The 26,127-nt window shown below is 52.0% G+C and overlaps 1 protein-coding gene across 10 annotated transcripts in view; it reads left to right on the forward strand.

The window, feature by feature from the left end:
• Positions 1–26,127, forward strand: part of DYSF (dysferlin) — a 104,828-nt gene that overhangs the window by 65,375 nt on the left and 13,326 nt on the right. For all 10 annotated transcript variants that reach the window (XM_071808423.1, XM_071808425.1, XM_071808427.1 and 7 more), the window contains 7 exons: positions 1,645–1,736; positions 3,787–3,957; positions 4,698–4,840; positions 8,520–8,659; positions 11,631–11,719; positions 11,988–12,083; positions 15,389–15,530. In XM_071808423.1, the coding sequence (XP_071664524.1) occupies positions 1,645–1,736; positions 3,787–3,957; positions 4,698–4,840; positions 8,520–8,659; positions 11,631–11,719; positions 11,988–12,083; positions 15,389–15,530 (873 nt within the window). The remainder of the gene's footprint in view (positions 1–1,644; positions 1,737–3,786; positions 3,958–4,697; positions 4,841–8,519; positions 8,660–11,630; positions 11,720–11,987; positions 12,084–15,388; positions 15,531–26,127) is intronic.

Below are 26,127 nucleotides of genomic sequence, written 5' to 3' on the forward strand. Positions count from 1 at the left end.
CCAAAGGAAACAAAACGGTGCCTTTGCCATGGCTGCTCTTCGCACAGCTTCGCCAGGCTGGAGGAGAAAGGCAGTGCAAAGAAGAATATGGTGTTGGTTCAACAGGAAAGTGTTCGTTTTGGTTCACTTTGCAAAAAAATGAAAACCAGGGAAAAATCCTTCTTAACAGTCTTTGTTCCTCTGGAAAACGGGGTAAAAGTCAAAAAATGTATGGGAAATATTTTGACATGAAGAAGACAAACCTGCTTTTTAAACTTCCCAGGGTCTGAAACGGACATGGAAGGAAGGTTTGTAATTTCTTAGAAACCTCCTATAAGAGATTAACACTGAAAACCAAAACCAAAGCAGGTTTGAGCACAGTCTTGCCTTCTGCGCTGTGATGACTCCTGATGCTCATCCCGGTCCAGGGGAGACAGCAAAGCCCTGGTGCCCATCCCTGCTCCCGCAGGGCAAGGGGGTGAGGAGCCTGGCCTGCAGCTTTCCCAGCTTCTTCTCTCTTCTCTTCTCTTCTCTTCTCTTCTCTTCTCTTCTCTTCTCTTCTCTTCTCTTCTCTTCTCTTCTCTTCTCTTCTCTTCTCTCCTCTCCTCTCCTCTCCTCTCCTCTCCTCTCCTCTCCTCTCCTCTCCTCTCCTCTCCTCTCCTCTCCTCTCCTCTCCTCTCCTCTCCTCTCCTCTCCTCTCCTCTCCTCTCCTCTCCTCTCCTCTTTTTCCCCTTCCCTTCCCTTCCCTTCCCTTCCCTTCCCTTCCCTTCCCTTCCCTTCCCTTCCCTTCCCTTCCCTTCCCTTCCCTTCCCTTCCCTTCCCTTCCCTTCCCTTCCCTTCCCTTCCCTTCCCTTCCCTTCCCTTCCCTTCCCTTCCCTTCCGCTGAACTGATGAGATCTCAGGTATTGGCCTCAACCTGGGTGAAATCTTTTAGGTGAAGGTTTTTTTGGTGTTTTTTGTTTTTCCTTGTTTTCTTCTTCCCCTGGCAAAAGTGCCGACTTGAGTCAATTTAATCCCTTCTCAATTTTACGCTGGTTTCCCAGAACAGTTTTAGTTGTGAGGGAGAAGCTTAAAAACTTGTAAAAAACCCCATCTGCTATAATTTTTAGATGCACAATATGGCTTTATTTTAAAATACGTTTCCATTTGTTTTTAAAGTTGTGGCAGCATCTTGGCAATAAAAGCTTTTGAGCCACGTGTTTTGAAACATAATAATTCTCCTTTGACAGTTTAGGCTTGTACAGTTGTGGATCAGTTTTTGAATAGTCCCCAAACTGAAGAACTGATGACATTGATGGAACCCCAAAATAGGTGACTCAGATGAGGACAGGGACATCCTGAGGACCTCAGAGCAAGGCAGCTCATGGAGAAGCCATAAGTAGTTTTCTTCATGCTCTTGCATTGCTTTTCCACCCCATCACCTCCGAAGGGTTTGGGCTCTGTCCCACAACCAGTCCTTGGGTCGCCCTCAGGAACCGCAGCACAGGGAGATCTTGTCAAGGGTTTGTAGTGAGGAGTTGATGGTCAGACCGTCCTACCCTTGAAAAGAGGGTTTGCCAAGGGTGGTGGAAGGCCCTGGGACAAGGGCAGGCACAGTTATTCCTTCACCGTCAGTATTGCAGCGCAATGACTCTGTCTTGTGTTTCCTTCTGTGCTCATCTTTAGTGCGATCCTTACGTGAAGATTTCAGTGGGAAAGAAATCCATCAATGACCAAGAAAATTACATCGCCTGCACGCTGGAGCCTGTCTTTGGAAAGTAAGTTTGGATTCCGTTTGGAGTCCGTGTGATTTTTTTATGCGGTATTGAGGGAATAGGGCTGGGCCAGCCAGACCTTCCCATTCCAACCCACATCCCAAGCCAGGCTGGACGGGGCTCTGAGCAACCTGGGCTGGTGAGGATGTCCCTGCTCATGGCAGGGGTGGCACTGGGGAAGATCTGAAGGTCCCACAAACCCAAACCATGCTGTGATTCCCATGGCGTGTTCTCCCCTCATGTCCAGCCTCGCTGAAGTAATTCTGGCCTTGGCTTGACCACCATCCTACCCACTATGGCTCACGTTCATCCTCTCCCTGGGGCTTTGAGCTGTGGAGCATGGACTGGGATGGACAGAGGTGTCATATAGGCACCCAAAGCCAGCTTAGGCAGACAACAAGTTCCAAACCAGACTTTATTCTAGCTGGAAAAGTGCAGCAAATCAACCGACTAGAAACAGGGTTTATACAATTAGTCAGCACTCCGACAACATAAAATATACGGGTTCGGCTATCAGTTGAGGAGATTATTGGGGTACAGCAAAATAAGAATAATGAGGATCCATGGTGTGCATGCACACACTCACAAGAAACAAACCCAGAGCCCTCTGACTCCAGGGTACCCACAGGAGATAATCACTTGCCTGAGCTAAGCAAGGACTCACGCTTGCCTGCTTAGGCCAGGACTCATCCAAGGATCTATCCAGTAAATAACCACTCACCCAGACGAGGAGCTCAATCCCAACCCAAACTGTTCTGTGATTCTGCAAGGGAGCCCTGCTGTCCGGTGGGCCAGGAGCTCCTGCCCTGTCAGAGCCCACAGCCAGGCCTGGGTGAGCTCCGCCTGGCTGAGCCCGGCCTCCAAGGCCAAGCCTGGCTCCCAGCCAGAGCCTGTCTAGACAGTGCTGCCCCTCCTGCCCCGTCTTTAAAACAAGATGTAAACCCGCGGTCCTGGCTGCTCTTAAACCTCCCGTTTCACGAGCTTTCCCTGGGCGGCTGGCTGCCAGCCAGCTCCAGCTAATTACTTTCTGCTGACCCCAGTTCCTCCTGCACTCTTAATTGGTGGCATAATTACTCACTTCCCCTCTTCAAAAGCTGCTGCGGGGTGGGTGCTGGTGGTGGGAATGAGCATCGTGTTTCTGCCCAGCATCCCCTGCCGTTAGCAGCAGGTGGAGGGGCTCCCGGTAGCACCGGGTCAGATCCCGGCTGTTCTGCTCACCCAGCGGTTCCACCTTCCACATCAACAGCCCCGAGCACGCGTTCAGTCTGGAGCAGGGTGTTGTGTTTTGGCAGGGTTGGGGGTCTTGGTGCTTTGTCTCTTGCCATCCTTGGTTTGAAGAAGGACAGGAAGGTTTGCTCTTGCTTTGTGTTCTGTTATTAGGTTGGATCTGGGAACAATTTCTTCCCCAAAGGGCTGTGGGGCATTGGAACAGGCTGCCCAGGGCAGTGCTGGAGTCACCATCCCTGGAGGGCTGGACAGACGGACAGGAGGTTCTCAGGACATGGGGCAGGGACAGGGATGGGGTAACAGTTGGACTCGATGATCTTGAGGGGCTTTTCCGCCCAAAGCAATGCTGGGATTCTGTGTCAGTGTGTGGACTGTGGTGCAATGGTGGCAGAGGAAACGACGACAAGAAGATCCCTTAGAACCAGGAGAAGAGGCCGAGGAGGCTTTGAGGGTCGCTCTCCAGCTTGGCCCAGGCAGGCTCGACTCCTGCTTTGGACATTCGCTCTTTGGCCTCAAAGGGCAGATATTTTTTAAAGCTGTCATTTCTCCCCCTTTCAAATCCCATGGCAATCATGATTCCTGGTTCCTGCTGCTCCATTTCCCTGGATGCTGCCGTGACCAACGTCATCTCCAATGAGCAGATGGTGAAATTAAGCAGAGTCAAAGTTTACTGGAGGATAAGTTAACCAGGCAAAAATAAACCTGATGCATGTGTGCTTGTCCTTCCCAGCTCTGGTGGGTTGGGAGGGTGTGGGTCCGTGTTCCATGGGTCACTCAGCAGCATCCACCTCCATCTCACGAGGGTTTCTCATCTCCCTTTACGCAGGATGTTCGAGCTGAGCTGCACCCTGCCCCTGGAGAAGGACCTGAAGATCACGCTCTATGACTACGACCTCCTCTCGAAGGACGAGAAGATTGGAGAGACCGTAATAGACCTGGAGAACCGGTTCCTGTCTAAATATGGGGCACGCTGTGGCCTCCCCCAAACCTACTGCGTGTAGGTACCTCTGTGGGTCTCTGCAGCTGCTGGGGCTGTGGGGAGCTGGTCATGGGGACCAGGGTGATGGCCCAGGGGTCTGCTGGCCCAGGGGGACCTGACTGGTGCTGTGCTTCACCAGCCATCTGTCTGGAGGGACAGGTTCACACAGGGAAGCCCCACATTTGAGGAACTTCCCTGAGCCCTGACTCTCCTCCTGAAGCATGAAGTGCTTCAAGTAACAAAAACCTCCTTGGGGAGATTCTGGGACATCCCTGGTGCCTCTGGGGCACACCATGGTGAGGACACCATGCATAGGGCCACCTGAGGGGTGACATGCTGGGTCTGGGGGTATCAGGGAACCCCGGCCCTCCAAGCTGGGGCTGAATGGGCTGTGGGACACGCAGCCCCATTCACCGGTGACCACAGACTCAGAGCGAGCTGCACCCTCCCCAGACCAGCCCTCTCTGTGCTAACGCTGCCATGGCCCTTTGTTGGGGCTGGAGGATGAAGGAACATGAGGGAGAAATTGTTGGCCCTGAGGGTGGTGAGAGCCTGGCCCAGGTTGGGCAGAGAGGTGGTGGATGAACCATCCCTGGAGACATCCCAGGCCAGGCTGGACGGGGCTCTGAGCAACCTGAGCTGGTGAAGATGTCCCTGTCATGGCAGGGGGGGCACTGGGGGGCTGGGAAGGTCCCTCCAACCCAAACCATTCTGTGGTCATGTCTCAAGCTGCTGTTTCCCCTCCTGTCTGGTTTCAGCTCTGGACCCAACCAGTGGCGAGACCAGCTCCGTCCTTCCCAGCTGCTTCACCTCTTCTCCCTGCAGCACAACTACAAGGCTCCTGTCTACAAGTCCGACCGGCTCATCTTCAGGGATCAAGAGTACATCCTCTCTGAGCTGGGTAAGGTACCGCAGCTGCGTTGGGGTTGCAAATAGCTTTCCTTTGTCCAGAGTGAGGGATGGAGTTGGGGGTTATGAATGTTCTGCTCTGCGCTGGGGCGGCCTCCCCTGGAGCATTCACTGTGTGCAGGGCTGGGGACACAGGGAAAAGGAGATAAAGCTACTGGAGTGTCCAGAGGAGGCTGTGAAGTCGGTGAAGGTTTGGAGATGAAGCCGTGTGAGCAGCGGCTGCAGTCCCTGGGTTTGCTCAGCTGGAGCAGAGCAGACTGAGGGCAGAGCCCATGGGCTGCAGGTTCCTCAGCAGGAGCAGCAGGGGCAGGGCTGAGCTCTTCTCTGTGACAGTGACAGAGCCCAGGGAACAGCAGATGTGCCAGGGAGGGTCAGTGGGACATGAGGCAAAGGTTCTTCCCCCAGAGGTGCTGGACACTGACCAGGCTCCCAGGGAGGGGTCACGGCCCAACCTGACAGTGTTCAAGAAGAGACTGGACAGCGTCCTCAGACACACGGGGTGACCTGTGGGGTGTCCTGTGCAGGGACAGGAGCTGGACTCCATGATCCTGTGGGTCCTTCCAACCCAGGACATTCTGTGATTCTGTGATGGTGGATGGCTGTGGAGGCCAGGTCTGGGTGATGACACCTCCCCGTGCTCCTCACCTGGCTGCCCAGGTTGGCTCTGCCCCTTTCCCAAGCTTGGCTCTGCCCCTAAGTCTGCAGGTTGGATCTGCACCAGACCCCAGGGCTGAACCAGACCTGCAATCCAGCCACGTTAACCTTGGACTCGAGCGATGCCCTTTGCTTGCAGCAAACCAGACCCGCTCAGGCTGGGAGCAGCACCCCACATGGCAGCCACACAACTCCAGGCTGATTTTCCAGCTGCTGGGGCTGGGGGTGCAGTTGTGCTGGTGGTGTCTCTGCGTTTTGGGGCTGGAGTCACTAGAGGGAGACAATACCATACAATCAGTGCCCCCGATACCGCAGCACGGCCCACGCCTGGGGGTGCACGCTCTACCTGGGAGCGCAAAGTCAGCTTGTTGGCAAGGACCAAATAGCAGCGAGTGCTGGGGAGGTGTTTTCTTGTTCGCACAAACCCCCACCAGCTCTGACATCTGCATTATCCTGGTGCCTGCCCAGCTTCTTGGAGGAAGAAGTAAGTTTACCCTTATAGAAAACTCTGCTTTAAGGCTTGGGAGGGGTGTTTTGACCCAGGGAGGGGGTGAAACCCCCCTGTATGGCCCAGGGGCTGCAGTGTGACTTTGTTAAGGCCACTGCAGAGCCACCAAGGAGGAGATGGCCTGCAGAGGCACAAGCTCATAGAACCATAGAATCGCAGAATTATTTAAATAAGTTGGAAAAGACCTTTAAGATCAAGTTCAACCATAACCCACCCTGTCCCTGCCCCCTGTCCTGAGAACCTCCTGTCCGTCTGTCCAGCCCTCCAGGGATGGTGACTCCAGCACTGCCCTGGGCAGCCTGTTCCAATGCCCCACAGCCCTTTGGGGAAGAAATTGTTCCCACATCCAACCTCAACCTCCCCTGGGCAACTTGAGGCCGTTTCCTCTGCTCCTGGCGCTTGTTCCTGGGGAGCAGAGACTGATCCCCAGCCCAGGGCTCATCCCGTCCCTGTTTTGGGAATGAAGGCACAAAATCATGGTTCTCCCCTCAGGGGGAGGAGTGGGGAAGCAGCGGCTCCTTTGCAGCTCTCGTTATATGAAACGTTTTCAGCAAAGGGCTGGAAAGGTGTCAGACCGAGCGGGGTCTTCCCCCCTCTCCCAGCCCCTGCCTTTCACCTTCCTCCGCTTTAATGGCAAGCAGTTCAAAAAACCAGAACAAAGTCTGATGCTTGACCTCAAGGAGATCTGGAAACCAGCTGTGTTCGCAGAGCAATGTCAGATCTGAACCTGGCGGGATAAAGTGAAGCTATTAAACACGAGAGCATGGGTTTTACAAGCGCTGCACCCGGACCATTATTCCATAACCCCCACATTTGTTGTTTTCTGAGAGGGGCTTTTTCTTTTTCCTGTTCATACGCACACACAGGCACGCACACGCCAGGTTTCCACTGCTCGGGTAATAGCCCATATGTCTGAAGTTAACCACTTCAAGATCTTGCCAAGAAAGGAGCTGGGATATATCACCTGAAAGTTGCAGAGCTGTAATAATATTTATGGAGCGCATTTCATTTCAAAGTCCTCGAAGGTGCGTGGCCTCGAAGCGCTGGAAGGCGGCGTCTCGGGGGTGATGTCCTGCGCCAGCCCCAGCGCGCCACGTGGGCTGGGGAGGCAGGAGGAGGCTTAGCAGAGACCAAGCCGGCTGTCCTGGGTGGATCAGGGGGTCCTGAGTGCTGGAGAAGTCAAAAAATGTCCATTATAGGTCTTGTCTGACCTGTTTGCAGGGCGATTAGGATCTGGTGTGGAGCAGGTTCATAGATGCATAGAATAAGAGAATCATAGAATTGTTTTGGTTGGAAGAGACCCTTAGGATCATTGAGTCCAACCATAACCCAAAGCTAGCGCTAACCCATGACCCTAAGAAACTCATCTCCATGTCTTTTACACCCCTCTGGGGATGGTGACCCCACCACTGCCCCGGGCAGCCTGTTCCTTTGTTTCACAACCCTTTCCATCAATAACTTTCTCCTAAGAACCAGGCTGAACCTTCCTTGAAGCACCTTGAGGCCATTTCTTCTCATCCTATCACTTGCTACTTGGGAGAAGAGACCAACACCCTCCATGAGCTTCAGCTGGGTCCTTGCAATGTTTCACTTGCTGTGATTTGGAGGGGGATTTGCGCAAGAGTCCCTGCCCCATTGTGCGATGGTTTGCCCACATGTCCCACGGGAAACAAGTTTCCCCAGGCCCAGGAGGGTTTGTGATGTTGGTGGATTTGCAAATCATAGAACAGTTTGGGTTGGAGGGACCTTCCCAGCTCCCCCAGTGCCCCCCCTGCCATGACAGGGACATCTTCACCAGCTCAGGTTGCTCAGAGCCCCGTCCAGCCTGGCCTGGGATGTCTCCAGGGATGGTTCATCCACCACCTCTCTGCCCAACCTGGGCCAGGCTCTCACCACCCTCAGGGCCAACAATTTCTTCCTCATGTCCAGCCTGAATCTCCCTCCTTTAGTTTAAACCATCACCCCTTGTCCTATCACAACAGGCCCTGCTGAAGAGTCTGTCTCCATCTCTCTTGCTGGCCCTTTTTGAGTCCAGAAAGGCCATGATGAGGTCTCCCCAGAGACCCCAACTCTCTGAGTGTGTCCTCCCAGCAGAGCTGTTCCAGCCTGGGCTCATTTTGATCATCTGATACCTGCCCACACCCCTCGAGTAGTTGAAGCACAAGATGGGAACTGGGGAAGCAAAGTTGCTCCCACTCTAAGAGAAGATCAGGCTCCTGAGCACTTGAGGAACCTGAACTGGATGGACTAGATGATCTTTCGAGGTCCCTTCCAGCCCCTAGCATTCTATGATTCTATGAACGCAGACGAATCTATGGGACCTGACGAGGTCATAGAATAATTTTGGTTGGAAGAGCCCCTCAACACGATGGAGTCCAACCATACCCAACTCTTGCACTAACCCACGTCCCTGAGAACCGCACCTGCCCAGGGGCTGGTGCTTGCTCCTGTGGGCGGTCGGGTTTGGTGGCCGCGCCGTGGTGTGACGCTGCTCTTTGCTCTGTGGCAGAGGACGGCAAAGCCCTGAACCCGCACCTGGGGCCGGTGGAGGAGCGGCTGGCCCTGGCCGCCCTGCGCAAGCAGGGGCTGGTGCCCGAGCACGTGGAGACCAGAGCCCTGTACAGCCCTCTGCAGCCGGACATCGAGCAGGTGGGTGTGGGACACGGCCAGGACAAGGACAAGAGCAGCAGCTCCTGTCCATGGGCGGCCGGATCACTGCGGAGCTGTGCTGGGGACGCCTGTCCCTCCAGACGGGCTGTTCTGGGGAGGGGACGCGGCTTATGGGGCAGAGCCGAGCCCAGGCTGGAGCTCAGCGAGGGGCTCGGCTCAGGGTGCTTGGGGAGATGGATTCCATCCTCCTGTGTTCATTTGCATCAGCGTTTGCTCACAGTTTTAAATTTTTTAATTTAATTTTATATTTTATTTTATTTATTAATTATTTTATTCCATTTATGTTATTTTTATATTTTATTTATTTCCTTTTCCTTTTCCTTTTCCTTTTCCTTTTCCTTTTCCTTTTCCGTCTCCTTTTCCGTCTCCTTTTCCGTCTCCTTTTCCGTCTCCTTTTCCGTCTCCTTTTCCGTCTCCTTTTCCGTCTCCTTTTCCTTTTCTGTCTCCTTCTCCTTCTTTCTCCTTCTCCTTCTCCTTTTCCTTCTCCTCCTTTTCCTCCTTTTCTCTCTCTTTCTCTCTCTTTCTCTCTTTCTCTCTTTTTCTCTTTCTCTCTCTTTCTCTCTCTTTCTCTCTCTTTCTCTCTCTTTCTCTCTCTTTCTCTCTCTTTCTCTCTCTTTCTCTCTCTTTCTCTCTCTTTCTCTCTCTTTCTCTCTCTTTCTCTCTCTTTCTCTCTCTTTCTCTCTCTTTCTCTCTCTTTCTCTCCTTCTCCTTCTCCCTGTCCCTCTGCCTCTCCCTTTCCCTCTCCCTTTCCCTCTCCCCTGTCCCTCAGCCTCTTCTCCTCTCCTCTCCTCTCCTCTCCTCTCCTCTCCTCTCCTCTCCTCTCCTCTCCTCTCCTCTCCTCTCCTCTCCTCTCCTCTCCTCTCCTCTCCTCTCCTCTCCTCTCCTCTCCTCTCCTCTCCTCCTCTCCTCTCCTCTCCTCTCCTCTCCTCTCCTCTCCTCTCCTCTCCTCTCCTCTCCTCTCCTCTCCTCTCCTCTCCTCTCCTCTCCTCTCCTCTCCTCTCCTCTCCTCTCCTCTCCTCTCCTCTCCTCTCCTCTCCTCTCCTCTCCTCTCCTCTCCTCTCCTCTCCTCTCCTCTCCTCTCCTCTCCTCCCAAGCCGTTCCTGACCCGCAGTCCCTCAAGCAGAGTCCCTGTGCCCTGGTGGGGCACCGCGGGCTCCCTGGGGGTGCACCGCAGGGTTTCGGCAGCGCGCACCCCCTTGGGGGAGCGCAGTGCCAGTGCTGCTGTACACTGCACGCGTTTATAGCCAAACGAAAGCTGAATGGGCTCCTGCCCAAAACCAGTGGAAATCTGGGTATCTGGATTTAGCCTAAGTCCTTTTCTTTGATTAACATACACCTGTAGGTTATGCATTTGGATCAAAAAAATGCTACTTCCCAGAGAACGAAATGATGAATTATCGTCTGTCATACACGTTGCAGGTGCATTGCAAAGGTGGTTTGAGTAGAGCCGGTGTGAACATGCACAGACACCGAGCGGCACCGTTTCCCTCTGCGCTTCGCTTTTAACCAGCTCAGCTCTCCGGCGCTGGTGGCAGAGTATTCATAAATTCACCGATAGCCACTTGAACACCTTTTCCTGTTAATTCACCCAATGAAAATGATGATTAGAGGCAGGAGGTGGCTGCTGTCGGTTGACAGCTGGGCCTGGGCTGTTCTTAGAGCTGTCATGATCCTGTTGGACCAGCCATGGAGACCAGCAAGGGTGCTTCCTTCAGAGAATCAGAGAATGGTTTGGGTTGGAGGGACCTTCCCAGCTTCCCAGTGCCACCCCTGCCATGACAGGGACATCTTCACCAGCTCAGGTTGCTCAGAGCCCCGTCCAGCCTGGCCTGGGATGTCTCCAGGGATGGGGCATCTACAACTACTGTAATGCCGGGGACAGGGCCCAGATCCTCACCCTCTTCTGTCTACTAGACCAGACCATGTATGTTATAGAATCATTTTGGTTGGAAAAGCCCCTCAGGATGACCAAGTCCAACCGTTCCCCCACCCTGTCCCTGCCCCATGTCCTGAGAACCTCCTGTCCGTCTGTCCAGCCCTCCAGGGATGGTGACTCCAGCACTGCCCTGGGCAGCCTGTTCCAATGCCCCACAGCCCTTTGGGGAAGGAATTGTTCCCACATCCAACCTCAACCTCCCCTGCACTGGTGCTTCTGACCCAGAGCATCCATGGGTGATGCTGCATGACTCAGTACGTGTTGCAGTTCCCAAAATCCCGGCGCTGACCCTCTGTGAAGCCACAGACCAGGCTGGCTCAACAGGGCTGTTCGTAGTGAGCTGTAAGTCGGGTTGGGCTTTTAAATTTTTCTGCTGAAACGGAAGATTTTTTTGCCTAAAAGCAAGAAACCACGAAGCTCTCTGTGATGGGCTGATTGTCAAAGGGTGGCTTTTTTTTTCCTTTCAGCCCTTGAGGTTGCACAATAAAATGTTTTATTGGCACCTATTGGTGTTTTACAATAAGAGACCACCTAAAAACACCCCCTGGAGACTTCAGCTGCATTTCTGCTGCTCTCTACCTGGAAGGGTTTTGTCAGAGTGGGCTTAGATTCCCCTCTCCTCATCCCGTCCTCCACTCCCATGGTCAGAAACCCATAACCGGTGACAACTGGTGACAGCGCGGAAAACAAGTGAGCAGCTCGCTTCTCCAGCATCTCCCATAGACCTCATCTTCAGTCTGTCCCTGTGGAGGGTAAAGCCAGAGTGCACCTTCAGCTTATCCAGACCAACCTCTTACACATCACAGGCTATTAACATATACCCAACTATCACTAAAATAATATTAATATAATACTTGGTGACACCTTTCCATCAAGGAACCCTTAGTTTTCAACTGAAGAACTTAGGACCACTTCATATCTTCTCTCTCCACTGGCAGGGCTCACTGAGGAGGTGAAGATGACCCACTTAGGAGGCTCAATAGGCTTCACCTGTCTGTTTCTTTTTCCATACAGGGAAAGCTACAGATGTGGGTGGACCTGTTTCCGAAATCGCTGGGGCTGCCCGGCCCCCCTTTCAACATCACGCCACGCAGAGCCAAGAGGTGACTTGTTTCTTCATTTCTTACTCGGTGTGGTGCTGGTTCCAGCACCTTCTGTTTGTGAGGGGAGAGGAGAGGGCTGGAGGTGTGGGATGGGGAGGAATTCACCTGTCCAGATGAGAAATCGCTATTTAAGCTCATTTTCTGGAAAGATGGCTCAGGTCGTAGCTCCTTCAGCCGAATACCTGAGTAGCACAACCAGGCTGTCTGGGTGGGCTCTGGACCAAGAGTTCCAGCCTCTCACGTTGCTTTTATTCCTGGTGTCATCCAGGTTCTTCTTGCGCTGCATCATCTGGAACACCAAGGACGTCATCCTTGATGACCTCAGCATCACTGGGGAGAAGATGAGTGACATCTACGTCAAAGGGTAAGGCACCCTGATTCTGTGTACTGTAGCCTGAAGGCACAAGAGCAGCAATGAAGGAGTTAACACGGCCCTTGTGTCAACGTCCCGAGTAGCAATGGATAGAATGAGAGCAAATGGCCTCAAGTTGCGCCAGGGGAGGTTGAGGTTGGATGTGGGGAACAATTTCTTCCCCAAAGGGCTGTGGGGCATTGGAACAGGCTGCCCAGGGCAGTGCTGGAGTCACCATCCCTGGAGGGCTGGACAGACGGACAGGAGGTTCTCAGGACATGGGGCAGGGACAGGGGTGGGGGAACGATTGGACTCGATGATCTTGATGGTCTCTTCCAACCAAAATGATTCAAGGTTTCTACGATTCTATGGTTCTGTGAACATTGCTGTGGTAGACCCAAATCCCTTGGGATGAAGGGGCCGTTCACACCTCCCCAACTACGGATCCACCTTCTTGGCAGACACGTCTCTGCTGGGCTCACAACCACTCGTGATGTCAAGTTCTTCGCATCTCTCAGGTGCTTTCATGACGATATTTGCCTTTAGAAAGATAAGCTGTGGGGAAGCAGCCCAGCCATTGGAGAGAGGGGGATGTTGTCTGCACTGAAGACGTCCCTGCTAGGGCAGGGGTTGGGTTAGATGGCCTTTGAAGGTCCCTCCCAGCCCAAACTGTTCTGTGGTTTCCAGTGCCAGCTCCTCCTCAACTGCTCTTCTGGGACAACCATGGGCTTGTCCCATAGACATGGCTTGGCCTGTTTGCATAGCTGCTTTTCTTGGAATTCCCTTTTTTCCTGGGAACACAAAAAAATGTGTCAACCAGCAGCAACTCTTCTGGCACATTCCCTTCTCTGCCTGACTCCATTTATGTTTTATCTTCTGTATAATGGTGCAATCCCAGCCAAGGGACTTACTTATTTCATGCGTTCTTTGGATTTATGGACAGGAAGAGGTAGGATTTTGAAACAGACTGTAAATCCCTTTTTTACAATCCCAATTTTCCTCCTGTAAATCCAGAATGCGCGCTGCTTACCTGGTATTCGCATCAAGTGCGTTGTTATCGGCTCCAGCTCAGGGGCTCTGGAATTATGGTGCTTGTGGGGTGTCACCAGGAGAACCAGAGCATCCAGCGCTTGCTGACATCGCTCTCCTGGCCTTTAGCATCCCCAATGACCGAGTAAATCTTACAGTGCTGTAAATGAGTTAAAAATCTTGCTCAGCTTCCTCATCTTCCCCCTCAATGGCTGCATCGTGAGCATCATAGAATCGTTTTGGTTGGAAAAGCCCCTCAAGATCATTGAGTCCAACCGTAACCCACCCCTGTCCCTGCCCCATGTCCTGAGAACCTCCTGTCCGTCTGTCCAGCCCTCCAGGGATGGTGACTCCAGCACTGCCCTGGGCGGCCTGTTCCAATGCCCCACAGCCCTTTGGGGAGGAATTGCCCTAACATCAGGATGTGTTTGCTCCAATCCCATACTCCTCCCTGGAGATCTGCTGATGGACCCACTCAGGGGCAGGATGTGGGGCAAGAGGAGCCTTTGCTTGGTCACCATGCCATTCCTACATTATGTTTTTAGTTCTAGGGCTCTGTGACTTGAATGCTTTGGATTTCTGGCATCTTATCCCTGCAGTGGAGAGGGTTCAGCAAATCCACGAGAAAGGAACGAAACAGAACACCAAACAAACCACCAAAGAGGCATCCAACTCAAACCATTTATTTGTCCTTCTGTTTGCCTGCAAAGAGAGGGCGCTCGGAGCGCATCCCCAGGGCCCCACCACGCTTGGGGGGATGTGGATAAACACGTAGGCTCTGCCATTTGCGTCCCATCAGCTCAAAGCGAATAATCCAGCCACAATTCAAGCATTAGCGTAACCTCAGCACACAAGTCCCGCTGCCACCGAGCGCTCGCTGTCCCGGGAGCACGTGTGCGTGTGGGGTGTACCGGAGGATGAACTCAAGTGCACGTCCCTTGTGTCCCACAACACGTTAGGGTGGATCATGCGCTGCTCTCCGCACTGGGGAAGAGGGAATCGTTTGTATAGCTGGACAAAAAAACCCCAGTATTTTCAATTTAAGTGGAAAACAATCAAACGAGAGAATTGTTTTTATTAGAGACTCTCTCTGAATCTTCTGGTTTTACTCCAGCAGGGCTCTAAATACACAAATAGATGTGTTTTATTGTTTTGTTTCTTTGACTGCTGGAAGACTGAAGAATGCGGACAGGGAAAGAGGGCGGAATGAAACCCGAGCGTTGCAAAACTCACAGCTGGAAAAAAATAGTTGTTATGGGAAGTTTTCAGTTTGCCCCCGGACTGGTTGTGGGGTGACCACAGCAAAGCCTTTCAGAGCAGGGGGGAACTGTGGTGTGGGGAGCAGCTGGGACCACCCCGGCCACCGCAGGGTCTGGCCATCGGGGCTCTCCTGGGGAAGAGCTTCTTGGCCACTTAGGGCTTTAAAGTAATTTGGGGACAAGTAATGGCATCTTATGACAGGACAAGGGGTGATGGTTTAAACTAAAGGAGGGAGATTCAGGCTGGACATGAGGAAGGAATTGTTGGCCTGAGGGTGGTGAGAGCCTGGCCCAGGTACCCAGAGAGGTGGTGGCTGAACCATCCCTGGAGACATCCCAGGCCAGGCTGGACGGGGCTCTGAGCACCCTGAGCTGGTGAAGATGTCCCTGTCATGGCAGGGGTGGCACTGGGGGGTCTTTGAATGTCCCTTCCAACCCAAACTATTCTATTATTCTAAGAAATAATAATCTTTGAGAAATCAACAGAGAATAGAGGGGAAAAAGATAGCCCTTTTTGGTCCTTTAGCATGGTTGCTCACCAACAGGACTGGCTTTGGGGCTGCCTGCATGGGCAGGTTTTTGGGGTGGCTGCACAGAGGAAGGAGCCCCGAGCAGGGCAGGTTAGGAGCTGGTGTGTGCTTACGGATGGGTGAGAACTCAGAGCCAGAACTTGAGGCTGCGCTGAGTCTTTAACACATCCATAAAACTCAGAAGTGGGAGAATCATTGAATAGATTAGGGTGGAAGGGACCTTCAAAGCTCATCTGGTCCAACCCCTACCATAAACAGGGACATCTTCTTTAGAAGATATTGCTGAGCTTCTCAGGCTGCTGCCACCAGCTCTAGTTCACCTCCCAATGCTTTAGGGACCATTGTGTTCCCCTCAAATCTCCTATGGCCTCCAGGTGACCCCTACAGATAGCAGCCACAACAATAAGGGACATTTTCATGCCTGCTCAAGGGCTCTGTGACGACTCCAAAATCCTTGATGCGTTCCTTGTTTCTCACGCAATGTGTTTGTGTTTCGCAGCTGGCTGGTTGGCCACGAGGAGAACAAGCAGAAGACAGATGTGCACTACAGGTCTATGGGAGGAGAGGGCAACTTCAACTGGAGGTTCGTCTTCCCCTTCGACTATCTCCCTGCTGAGCAAATGTGCTACATTGCAAAGAAGGTGAGTGACCATGGACAGATGTTTCTACCTTCTCGTAGTAACTCTGGGCTGAAATCATAGACTCATAGCATCATTTTTGGTTGGAAAAGACTCTCAAGATGAATGCGCTGCACAATCTAAGACCCGCACAACCGCGGCACAAATGGAGCTAAGCAAGGCTCAGCCTGACTGTTGTGTTATTTGAAACACGAGGTTGTGGACATGTGGGGAAATAGTTTTTTAAAACATCCACATTTGGGACACAACCTCTGCGGGGTCAGAATGCGCCGTTGATGCAGAAATAGGAAGGCAAGCTTTGGTTTGGAATTCAGGGTGAAAATGTCTTTGTTGTAATAAGGGAGCTGTGTACTTGGTTGGGGAGTTAAAAGGAGATGTGATTTTTGGCCCCCTCATTCCTACACCCGTAGTTGGCTGTTGTGTCTGGTGTTCCTTAGATAAGTTGGTGCACCGTGATGATCCAGTGTGGTCTGGAAGCTGCACGGAGGCAAGGAAAGAGGGATGGGTTGGGATGTGTACGTGGAATAATGCTGGTGGCAGTTGGGCTGGCTCTCAAGGAACACTTCAGCACGGGAAGATCTGTGCACTGACACGTCTGCTCCTCACCTGGAGATTGAAAGGATTTGTAGAATCATAGAATGTCCAGACTTGGATGGGAGCCGCCAGGATCACGGAGTCCAGCTCCTGTCCCTGCACAGGACACCCCACAGGTCACCCTGTGTGTCTGAGAACGTTGTCAAGGAGAATTGTTGGGTCTGTGTGGACAGCAGGGACAATGCTGGCTTTCGAAACTTGGTCCTGTTCTGTGGCACCTCCCCGAAAGCTCAAACCCCTTCAGCCACCCAACCCCGAGTCTTTGTCCCCGCTCCCTCCCTTGCTACTGTGAACTTGACCCTGGTGCTCATTGAATACGAGGTGCCCAAAGCCACCTTGTTGTGGTGGGACCTTCTACATCCATCAAGCTCCCATGGAGCCCCCATCCCAGCGCAAGGTCCCAGCGCAGCCTGGGCTGGAACCGGCGCTTTGGCAGGGCAGATGCTGAGCCCATTCCCCATCCCGCGAGCCAGACGAGCCCCGCGAGGAGGCCCAGCTTCCAAATGAATTGCCGGATAGTTAAACTGATTGACAGAATCATAGCCGTACCCATTTCACGCTTCATGTTAAACAAATCAAAAGTACAGTGTGTACTACATTCAATTATCCCCCTTTGAAAAAGCAAAGACCCCCCTATAAACCGTTTAAGAAAATACATCCCACTGTGCTGATATTGATTCTCCTCCGACCACATGTCTGCCAACACTGTATCAGAAAATAAACAGCTTGTAAAACCTCTCTGTAAAGGAAAAAATAATGAATGAAAAGCCGTGCTTTGTATTTGCGGGACACATTCCGCTCTGGCAATTTTTGATCTCGCCATGTGCTGTTTGAACTCCAGGTTCATTACTGCTGCTGTAAAAGCCCATGCGCCGAACTTTAAACGCAGGCGATGGAAAGTGGAATTTAAATCAAAACCGGTCAGATGGCAAATTCTGGAGCTGCTAAAAGCCACCTGCGCCCAGGCGGGCTGGTGTCGGCCCCGGAGCGAGCGCCGCGGGGAGGGAAGCGGATCTCCGTTCGCTCTCCTTTGTTCGCTGCTCTTGCCGCCCCGCAGGCTGGAGCTCTCTTTGGCACCGCAGGGTGCACCCCAGGAATGGGTCACCCCAGCCCAAACCGCAGATGTTCTCCCAGAAGAGCGAGGATGCCGCCGGGCAGGAGGGGTCTCCATGGTGTTTAGTTCTGGTGTGCGGGTCTGGGAGGAGCTGGGAGCCCGTGAACCCGGGGAAAACCCAGCAACCAGACCCTGGAGCCTTGGGATGGCCGGCGGTAGCCAGCATTGTTTAATCCTTGCCACAGCACTGGAAGTTTTGGGAACTTTATCTCCAAAGCCTCAAAGGGGTGGGATTGCTTGGGATTTGGAGGCTCCGATCTTCCATGGGGCACCTCAAGGGAAAGTCTGTAAGTCCTCTGAGCATCGATTCAACTTGTAGATTGAAAGCGTAGACTCTTATTCCTGCTCTTCTAAATATTTTAACCATTTCAGAATGTTTTCACACAGAATCCCAGAATGGACTGGGCTGGAAAAGCCCTCAGAGCTCATCCAGTCCAACCCTTGGTCCAACTCCAGTCCATTGACCAGATCATGGCACTCAGTGCCATGGCCAATCTCAGTTTACAAACCTCCAGGGCTGGTGAGTCCAGCACCTCCCTGGGCAGCCATTCCAATGCTGACCACTCTCTCTGCACAGAATTGCTTTCTCATCTCCAGCCTCAATTTCCCCTGGCAGAGTTGAAGCCCATGCCCCCTTGTCCTGTTGCTGACTGCCTGGGAGAAGAGCCCAATCCCCACCTGGCTAGAACTGCCCTTTCCCATCCACATCTTCTCTTATATAGATTTTGCTTGTCCTTCAGAGAAAGGAATTTACCCCATTCTGAATTTCAAGAAAATCCCCATGGAAGTTGAAGTCCATCGTTGGGACAGCTCTTCTGAAAATATGTAGATGCGTGTTTCTTTACTGTACTCTCAGCATTTATTCAGAATTTCCTTCTGTTCTTGTTCCTTTGACTGCAAATCATACAGTCGTTTGGGTGAGGGGATCAATACACATTGCCTGAAATTGCATATTGACTTATGCAGGGGAAGGACCAGGCAAGTCCAGGTCATAGGATCATAGACTAGTTTGGGTTGGAAGGGATCTTCAAAGGTCATCTAGTCCAAGCCCCAGGTCCTGGATGAACGCGATGCTCTGCTACCAACCAGCAGAGAGAAGAGCTGATGTTCACAGGGTTGAAACCTTAGATCCTCAGGTCTAAGCCTGGCAGGTCTTGACTCTTGCAGACGATGTTATCAGATGGTCATGGTAAAACTCGAGTCTAGTGAGGGCGATGCCAAGATGGGCTGAATGTGGATCCCGTTTCACTGGGCGCCCAGTCAGGGCGGCACTGGGGTCCTGTGGCTGGTAGGCGCTGGGGAGTTGGAAAATGCATGAAATTGGTTATGAAATGTTCAGCTTCAAGTGCCAGTTCCATTGGTAGCTGAATATAGCTGCCAAACCTGAATTCTAGATGTCCTCTGGGGCAGAAAATGCTTGACACTGAACGTCTAAGCAAATGTCATCTGCATAAATGAATATTCAGGGTAGAATTTCAAGAGCATCTCAAAATACAAGTTGAGTGGACCTGGAAATAAACCACTAGGTTGGAGCTTCCAAGACTTGGCTGGTTTGTTCATGTATCATCTGAAAACTGTTGCATAAAAGGCATTCCAGGAGATGAGCATAATGAGTATGGAAGCATTGCCGGCAGTTCCAAATCTGTGTCGTGCCCTGTCGCTGGCCAAAACCGAGGAACACAGCCATTGCCTTCACACTTGCTCTGCTCCCAGCCCTCGGTGTCAGGTATCAACAAGAAAATGAAGTATTGATGCCAAAATGCAGAAGATTCTGTTTTGCAAAGACAAAGAGAACCATTGGGAGAGCATCCATCCCACCGCGGTGGAAGAAGCTGCAAACAGCAGTCTGGTTTATTCAGCAGGGAGGTCGGGGTGGTTGTGCTGAGGCTCTTTTCAAGGAGTTCTTGCATTCATTTGATGTCTCCTACTCTATGTTTTCAACAAGAGGGGCCTATCCAGATTTTAAGGAGGTTAATCACAACCTGCCTGGGCACAAACACACACTGACTTGGAGTTGGAGGTCTTTGGACATCTGCAGTCTGGCTGTGTTGGGTGTATGCATGGATAGAAGTAGGTGGTCATAGGATAATAGAACAGTTTGGGTTGGAGGGATCTCCCCAGTCCCCCAGTGCCACCCCTTCCATGACAGGGACATCTTCACCAGCTCAGGTTGCTCAGAGCCCTGTCCAGCCTGGCCTGGGATGTCTCAGGGATGGTTCAGCCGCCACCTCTCAATCCCAGAAAACCCCCGTGGCCGTGAGAAATCAGTGAAACTCACGTGTGCGTCTTTAAATAACTGAGAACAATTTCTGCCAGGTGCGGCTGAAGCCTCCAAGTTTGCTGGCTCTGGCATGGAATATAACAACAAACTTGACGTTTGGAAGGGTTTTTCTATAACCGATCAGCTGGCGGCATCCCAGAATTTTAGCAGAGATAGCTCTTCAGGAGCCATACGAGAGAGAGAGAGAGATCTGTGGTCCTAAACCCACCTAGAGAGAGAAGTCCAAAGGCATTTGAGGGAAAGCGGGGCAGAAGGGGCCGCGACCCACAGCTTGTTTTGTTCCTACAGCTGAGTTGAGCCCAGGATAAGTTCCTTCCCCGCTTCACGCGGGGCAGATGAGGCGGTGAACCCCTCCGTGCCCAGCAGGACCCGGGACGCGGTGCCAGCGCTGGGCCGTGCGGGGACGTCCCCGTCCCCATCGATTTTGCACGGGGAGGCTCCTGTCGCACAGTGACACCTCAGGGCGCGATGCTCGGAATCAGCTTTTGTTTTACCCTGGAACTGAGCGGGTAGCCTCCGTATTCTTTATTTTTTTATAAAAATAAGTAATGTGAAGTTTTCTGCATCCAAGTTCCTGCTTCACCCCTCATTCTGTTACGTTTGTTGCTGAATCCCCAGGGTGCACCAAGAAATCTCCGTGCTCTGGCTGGTTTTGCTTTGAAATTTGGACTTTCATGGATGGATTTTTGTTAAAAACAGTTAATATTTTATTAGACTGACATTTTAAATTCCTCTTCGGTGTTAGAAAGATTTTTTTTAAAAAAAAAAGGCTATTGCCTTTTAATTTTGGACTTTTTCCTTTCCTGTTTCTGGTCCCTTTTTATGTCCTTCCCTGTTTTTCTTGGTGGCGTCAGAAAGCGAAGCAAAAGGTGAAACCGTTCCTTTTCCTTCCACATTTAGCCAAATGCAACGTTCTGAATGGGGTCCAAGTCCAGTGTTTATTCAGAGGAAGGCAAAGTTAGACCAGGTGATTGTGTGTTATGTGTTTTAGTGGGACTGTAACAGGGAGATGCGATGGTCATTATGGTCGCTACAAGCTGGGACTCTGGGAAGAATTCCCTGGACATTTCCCATATGGTTTCCTTAGATGGTCCTGAGATTCCGCTTGACATCAGGAGACTCCTTAAGCAATAAATGCAAGTGTAATGAGAGCCGGTAGCTGGATGTTGAAGGTAGAGGTTGAGGTTGGATGTGGGAACAATTTCTTCCCCAAAGGGCTGTGGGGCATTGGAACAGGCTGCCCAGGGCAGTGCTGGAGTCACCAGCCCTGGAGGGCTGGACAGACGGACAGGAGGTTCTCAGGACATGGGGCATGGACAGGGTGGGTTATGGTTGGACTGGATGATCTCCAGAGGTCCCTTCCAACCCCAACCATTCTGTGATTCCGTGATCCTGAATGTCTCTTCTAAGTGAAATCATTCTCTGGTTCTCTGCACATGCTGGAACAGGTCGGGCTTGCTTGGCCATGAACACGCTGGGGTTTCTCTGCCTCCCTGAAAAGCAGGGTTGCTCCTTACTTTGTATTCCGTAGCACATAAGCAACCCAGAAGAAATGCAGCCCTGTCAACACTTTCCAAGTGATACGAGCTTATTTTTTTCCCTGCCTCCCCTGCTGCATTATTCACGGCCGTAAAATATTCACCAGCCTCCCCTCTCCCGCCATGCCGCAAAACAAACCCCCCAACAATAATTCAAGCCCCCTTCCTTCCCACGTCTTGCAAAAGGCTGGGAAATAAATTTCTTGCCGCGGGTTGTTTTTACAGCGAACTTTCGTAGCTAGATTAAATCGTGGAGGCAAGTTTCACACTGCCTTGAAATGGACCCATAAACTTCGCTCAGCATCGAATTCCCGTCCCGTCCAGCTCCGCCGCGCCGTGTCCCCGGTGTCGCGGGCTCTGAGGAGCAGCGCTGCGCCCCCAGCCAAACCGCATTTACACTGTTTTTCCACAAGAAAGGCCAAAGCTGTACGGATGGTGCTAGCGTTGGACGAGCTCAGCGCTGCCACCCGGGAAGGGTCGAATCCTGCCCGAGTCGTCTGTCATTAGCATATTAGCCAGGGTGTTGCTGGTGGGGGTAGAAGTGGTGCTGGGGAGTCGGGGGGATGCAGCAAGGATCCACTTGGCCAGGGGATGGGTTTTCATAGGATCCCAGCCTGGTTTGGGTTGAAGGGACCTCTGTGGATCCCCAGCCCCACCTGCTCGCTCAGGGTCACAGAGCAGATCACGCAGGGTTACAGAGCAGATCACACAGGGTCACAGAGCAGATCACGTAGGGTCAAAGAGCAGATCACGCAGGGTCACAGAGCAGATCACGCAGGGTCACAGAGCAGATCACACAGGGTCACAGAGCAGATCACACAGGGTCATAGAGCAGATCACGCAGGGTCACAGAGCAGATCACACAGGGTCACAGAGCAGATCATGCAGGGTCACAGAGCAGATCACACAGGGTCACAGAGCAGATCACGCAGGGTCAAAGAGCAGATCACACAGGGTCACAGAGCAGATCACGTAGGGTCAAAGAGCAGATCACGCAGGGTTACAGAGCAGATCACACAGGGTCACAGAGCAGATCACACAGGGTCACAGAGCAGATCACGTAGGGTCAAAGAGCAGATCACGCAGGGTCACAGAGCAGATCACGCAGGGTCACAGAGCAGATCACACAGGGTCACAGAGCAGATCACGTAGGGTCACAGAGCAGATCACGTAGGGTCAAAGAGCAGATCACACAGAGTCACAGAGCAGATCATGTAGGGTCAAAGAGCAGATCACGTAGGGTCAAAGAGCAGATCACGTAGGGTCAAAGAGCAGATCATGTAGGGTCACAGAGCAGATCACGTAGGGTCAAAGAGCAGATCACACAGGGTCACAGAGCAGATCACACAGGGTCACAGAGCAGATCACGTAGGGTCAAAGAGCAGATCACGCAGGGTTACAGAGCAGATCACACAGGGTCACAGAGCAGATCATGTAGGGTCAAAGAGCAGATCACGCAGGGTCACAGAGCAGATCACACAGGGTCACAGAGCAGATCACGTAGGGTCACAGAGCAGATCACGCAGGATCCCAGGGGGTTTGAATGTCTCAGAGAAGGAGACTCCACACCATCTCTGGGCAGCCTGGGCCAGGCTCTGGCACCTCCCAGCAAAGAAGTTCCTGCTCATGTTCAGATGGAGCCTCCTGTGTTTGTGCCTCTTGCACGTTGTTTTCACAGAATCACAGAATGTCCTGAGCTGGAGGGACCCACAGGATCACGGAGTCCAGCTCCTGTCCCTGCACAGGACACCCCACAGGTCACCCCGTGTGTCTGAGGACGGTGTCCAGTCTCTCCTTGAACACTGTCAGGTTGGGCCGTGACACCTCCCTGGGAGCCTGTTCAGTGTCCAGCACCTCTGGGGGAAGAACCTTTGCCTCATGTCCCACTGACCCTCCCTGGCACATCTGCTGTTCCCTGGGCTCTGTCACTGTCACAGAGCAGAGCTCACCCTGCCCCTCCTGCTCCCCTGGAGAAGTTGTAGGCCACGATGAGGTCTTTATGTCCTTAGAGTGTGGGCAAGTCCTTGGGCATTGCAATGGGAAAAAGGGAAGGTGAAAACCTGAAGTCCTGCACGTTTTTTAGCACTTGCATGGTCTGTCCTGGGGGACACTTACCCAGTTGTGTTTTACCGTGTGGGACGTGACCATAACACACTGCAGCATCTGCTGCCTCTGGCCTGGGTCCAAGGTGTTCTCCTGTCCCAGGAGACATCAGCCATCCCTGCAGATGGGGAAGGAACCCACCATGAGGACAGGAGCTGCTACAGCAACTTGGGTCCCACAGCAGCTTGCTTGTTTAAAAGGTGTTTAGACGAGGGTCTTCGGGACATGGTTTAATCCTACAGTTAGGTTATGGTTGGACTTGGTGATCTTGAGGGTCTCTTCCAACCGGAATGATTCTGTGATTCTATGATTCATTTTCCTGGTTCCTTCTCTTTCCCCATCAGGACACTCATGAGATTGGGTCTTCCAGCAGGTAGAGCTGCCATTGCCTCACGTCCCTTTCAGAGGGGCTGCTCGGGCGCTGGGTTTGCTCGTGTCGAACCTCAGGTGGGTGGGTGGTGTGAAGAGAAGGTCCAAGATGTGCCTGAAGAGGCGCTTCAGCTCAGGCAGCAGCGTGGCGACGCTCTCGGAGCGTGGAGATGTTTGACGAAGGCACATGTGGTGAAATCAGCCTCTGGGGCAGGATTAAGTTATTACTGGAGAGGAGGAGGCATCTGCAGGACGTTCCGTGTTCTCCCAGGCTGAGCATGGATGGGAATGCCTGGATTGCCCCAACAACGGGCAATGGAAGGAGCTCGTGGTGTCTCACTGTGGTGCACACCATGGGAGATGGTTCCTCCTCCATCTCGCACACCCCAGGTGAACCTTCCCAACCCATGTGGTGCACACCATGGGAGATGATGGTTCCTCCTCCATCTCGCACACCCCAGGTGAACCTTCCCAACCCATGTGGTGCACACCATGGACGATGATGGTTCCTCCTCCATCTCGCACACCCCAGGTGAACCTTCCCAACCCACGTGGTGCACACCATGGGAGATGATGGTTCCTCCTCCATCTCGCACACCCCAGGTGAACCTTCCCAACCCACGTGGTGCACACCATGGGAGATGATGGTTCCTCCTCCATCTCGCACACCCCAGATGAACCTTCCCAACCCATGTGGTGCACACCGTGGGAGATGATGGTTCCTCCTCCATCTCGCACACCCCAGGTGAACCTTCCCAACCCACGTGGTGCACACCGTGGGAGATGATGGTTCCTCCTCCATCTCGCACACCCCAGATGAACCTTCCCAACCCACGTGGTGCACACCGTGGGAGATGATGGTTCCTCCTCCATCTCGCACACCCCAGGTGAACCTTCCCAACCCACGTGGTGCACACCATGGGAGATGGTTCCTCCTCCATCTCGCACACCCCAGGTGAACCTTCCCAACCCATAGTGAGGGCACCTGACCACCTTCTTTAGTAGGCATGGGTACATGGCTCCTGGGGTCTTTCTCCTCTGGATGACTAACAGCCCTCTGCAACCCTACTAATATATAGGAAAGGAAAGAATCGCCATAAGTTCTTTCCCTTTTTAGCAGTTTTAATTTAAATTGACTTATTAGGTGGGAAAACATGTTCCCCCGCTCCTTGGATAAACATCCGTTTTAATACATTGCAAAGAGCAGAGGGGGAGAGATGGAAGTTTCCATTCGCTTCGCTTTATTTTTCTAGATTATAAAATATTTAAAATGCATAAATAAAATGCTCCATTGCAAAAATGCTGGCGTGTTTTTCCAAAGCGAGGCGGGGAATGGAGCTAAATTGAAATATAACCATCCAGGGTGATCTCTTAAAGCGAAACCAGTTTCAGTGGGAATTAAGTGCCTACAGTCTCCCTGCTTGAATATTTATGTTCTCGTGGAGTGTGACACATTCTTTTTATTTTTAATATTGCGCGATATAATGAATCAGAGTCTTGTAGGCACCGCAGTGAATTTATGGTGCTACGTATGTGTCATGAATAATGCTGAAGTTTCCTGCGTTTAATGAAATGTGTTCCGTTCGTGATGCGCTGTGTTGCCGTCCATGGACACTGGTCCCGACTCTACCTCCTCTTCCAAGCCTTGCTGGAGCCAGAAACAACAAAACCTGGGCTTTGTGTGCGTCTGGGTCTCTCCCGTCCTGACGCTTCTTAGGCCTGACCTTCAGGCATCTTGTGGCATCCCCAAAGTGCTGTTAGATCCCTCCTGGGAAATATTACCGGTTGCAACCACAGAAACTGCAGATTTTGTGGCGTGGGCGCGTATCCACCATGGATTGTAATGTTGTAACCGCAAGCTCATTGTCGCGGTTGGGACGGACAAACGACATAGACCAAGCTCTTCCAGGATGAAAGTAGTAGATGCCATTTATTGCTACAAGTGCATTTTTATACAATTCTACCAGTTCCTGTGTCTTTTCACTATTGGTTACAAGTTACAGCACTAACATCCCATTGGCTAATTTTGCTATCATTCATGTTATTCTTCTACTCCCTTCTCTCTTATGGGTACAAGTTAATATCTCTGGATACTCCTTAACTCCCATCCTTCTCAGGGGAAGCCTTAATATCTTCAGGGCTGATCTCTATTCCCATACTTCCTGTCAAGGACTCCACAGACTCGCTGCAGTTTCCCACAGCTCATTGTCACAATGATGGGATTCAAACTCTCCTTGTTAGAGAAGTTGTCGCAGACCCTGATTTAGGATCGTGTCGTGAATGGGTGGTTTAGATCTCCTAAAGAGTCACCATCAAAGGTATTAGCAAAAGTGGCTTTAATATGATGTTGTGGAAGTGCCACTTAGCAAAGTTCCATGACACGGTTCACTGCCACTAAACAGTGATTCAGAGCTACCAAGACACAAATCAAAGCCACCGAGATGAAATCAAGGTTACCACGAGAGTCACCCTCATCGACATCACATGAATATGGCCCTGTCCCTCTGAAAGATCCCTCTTGCAAGCTCACGGTGCCCGTTTGCTAAAATATTGCCACTAAATTAAGGCAAAAATTGGTAACAACCCAAGTTCCAGAAGCAC

This window comes from Patagioenas fasciata, chromosome 4, assembly GCF_037038585.1.
Source record: "Patagioenas fasciata isolate bPatFas1 chromosome 4, bPatFas1.hap1, whole genome shotgun sequence".
NCBI lineage: Eukaryota > Metazoa > Chordata > Aves > Columbiformes > Columbidae > Patagioenas > Patagioenas fasciata.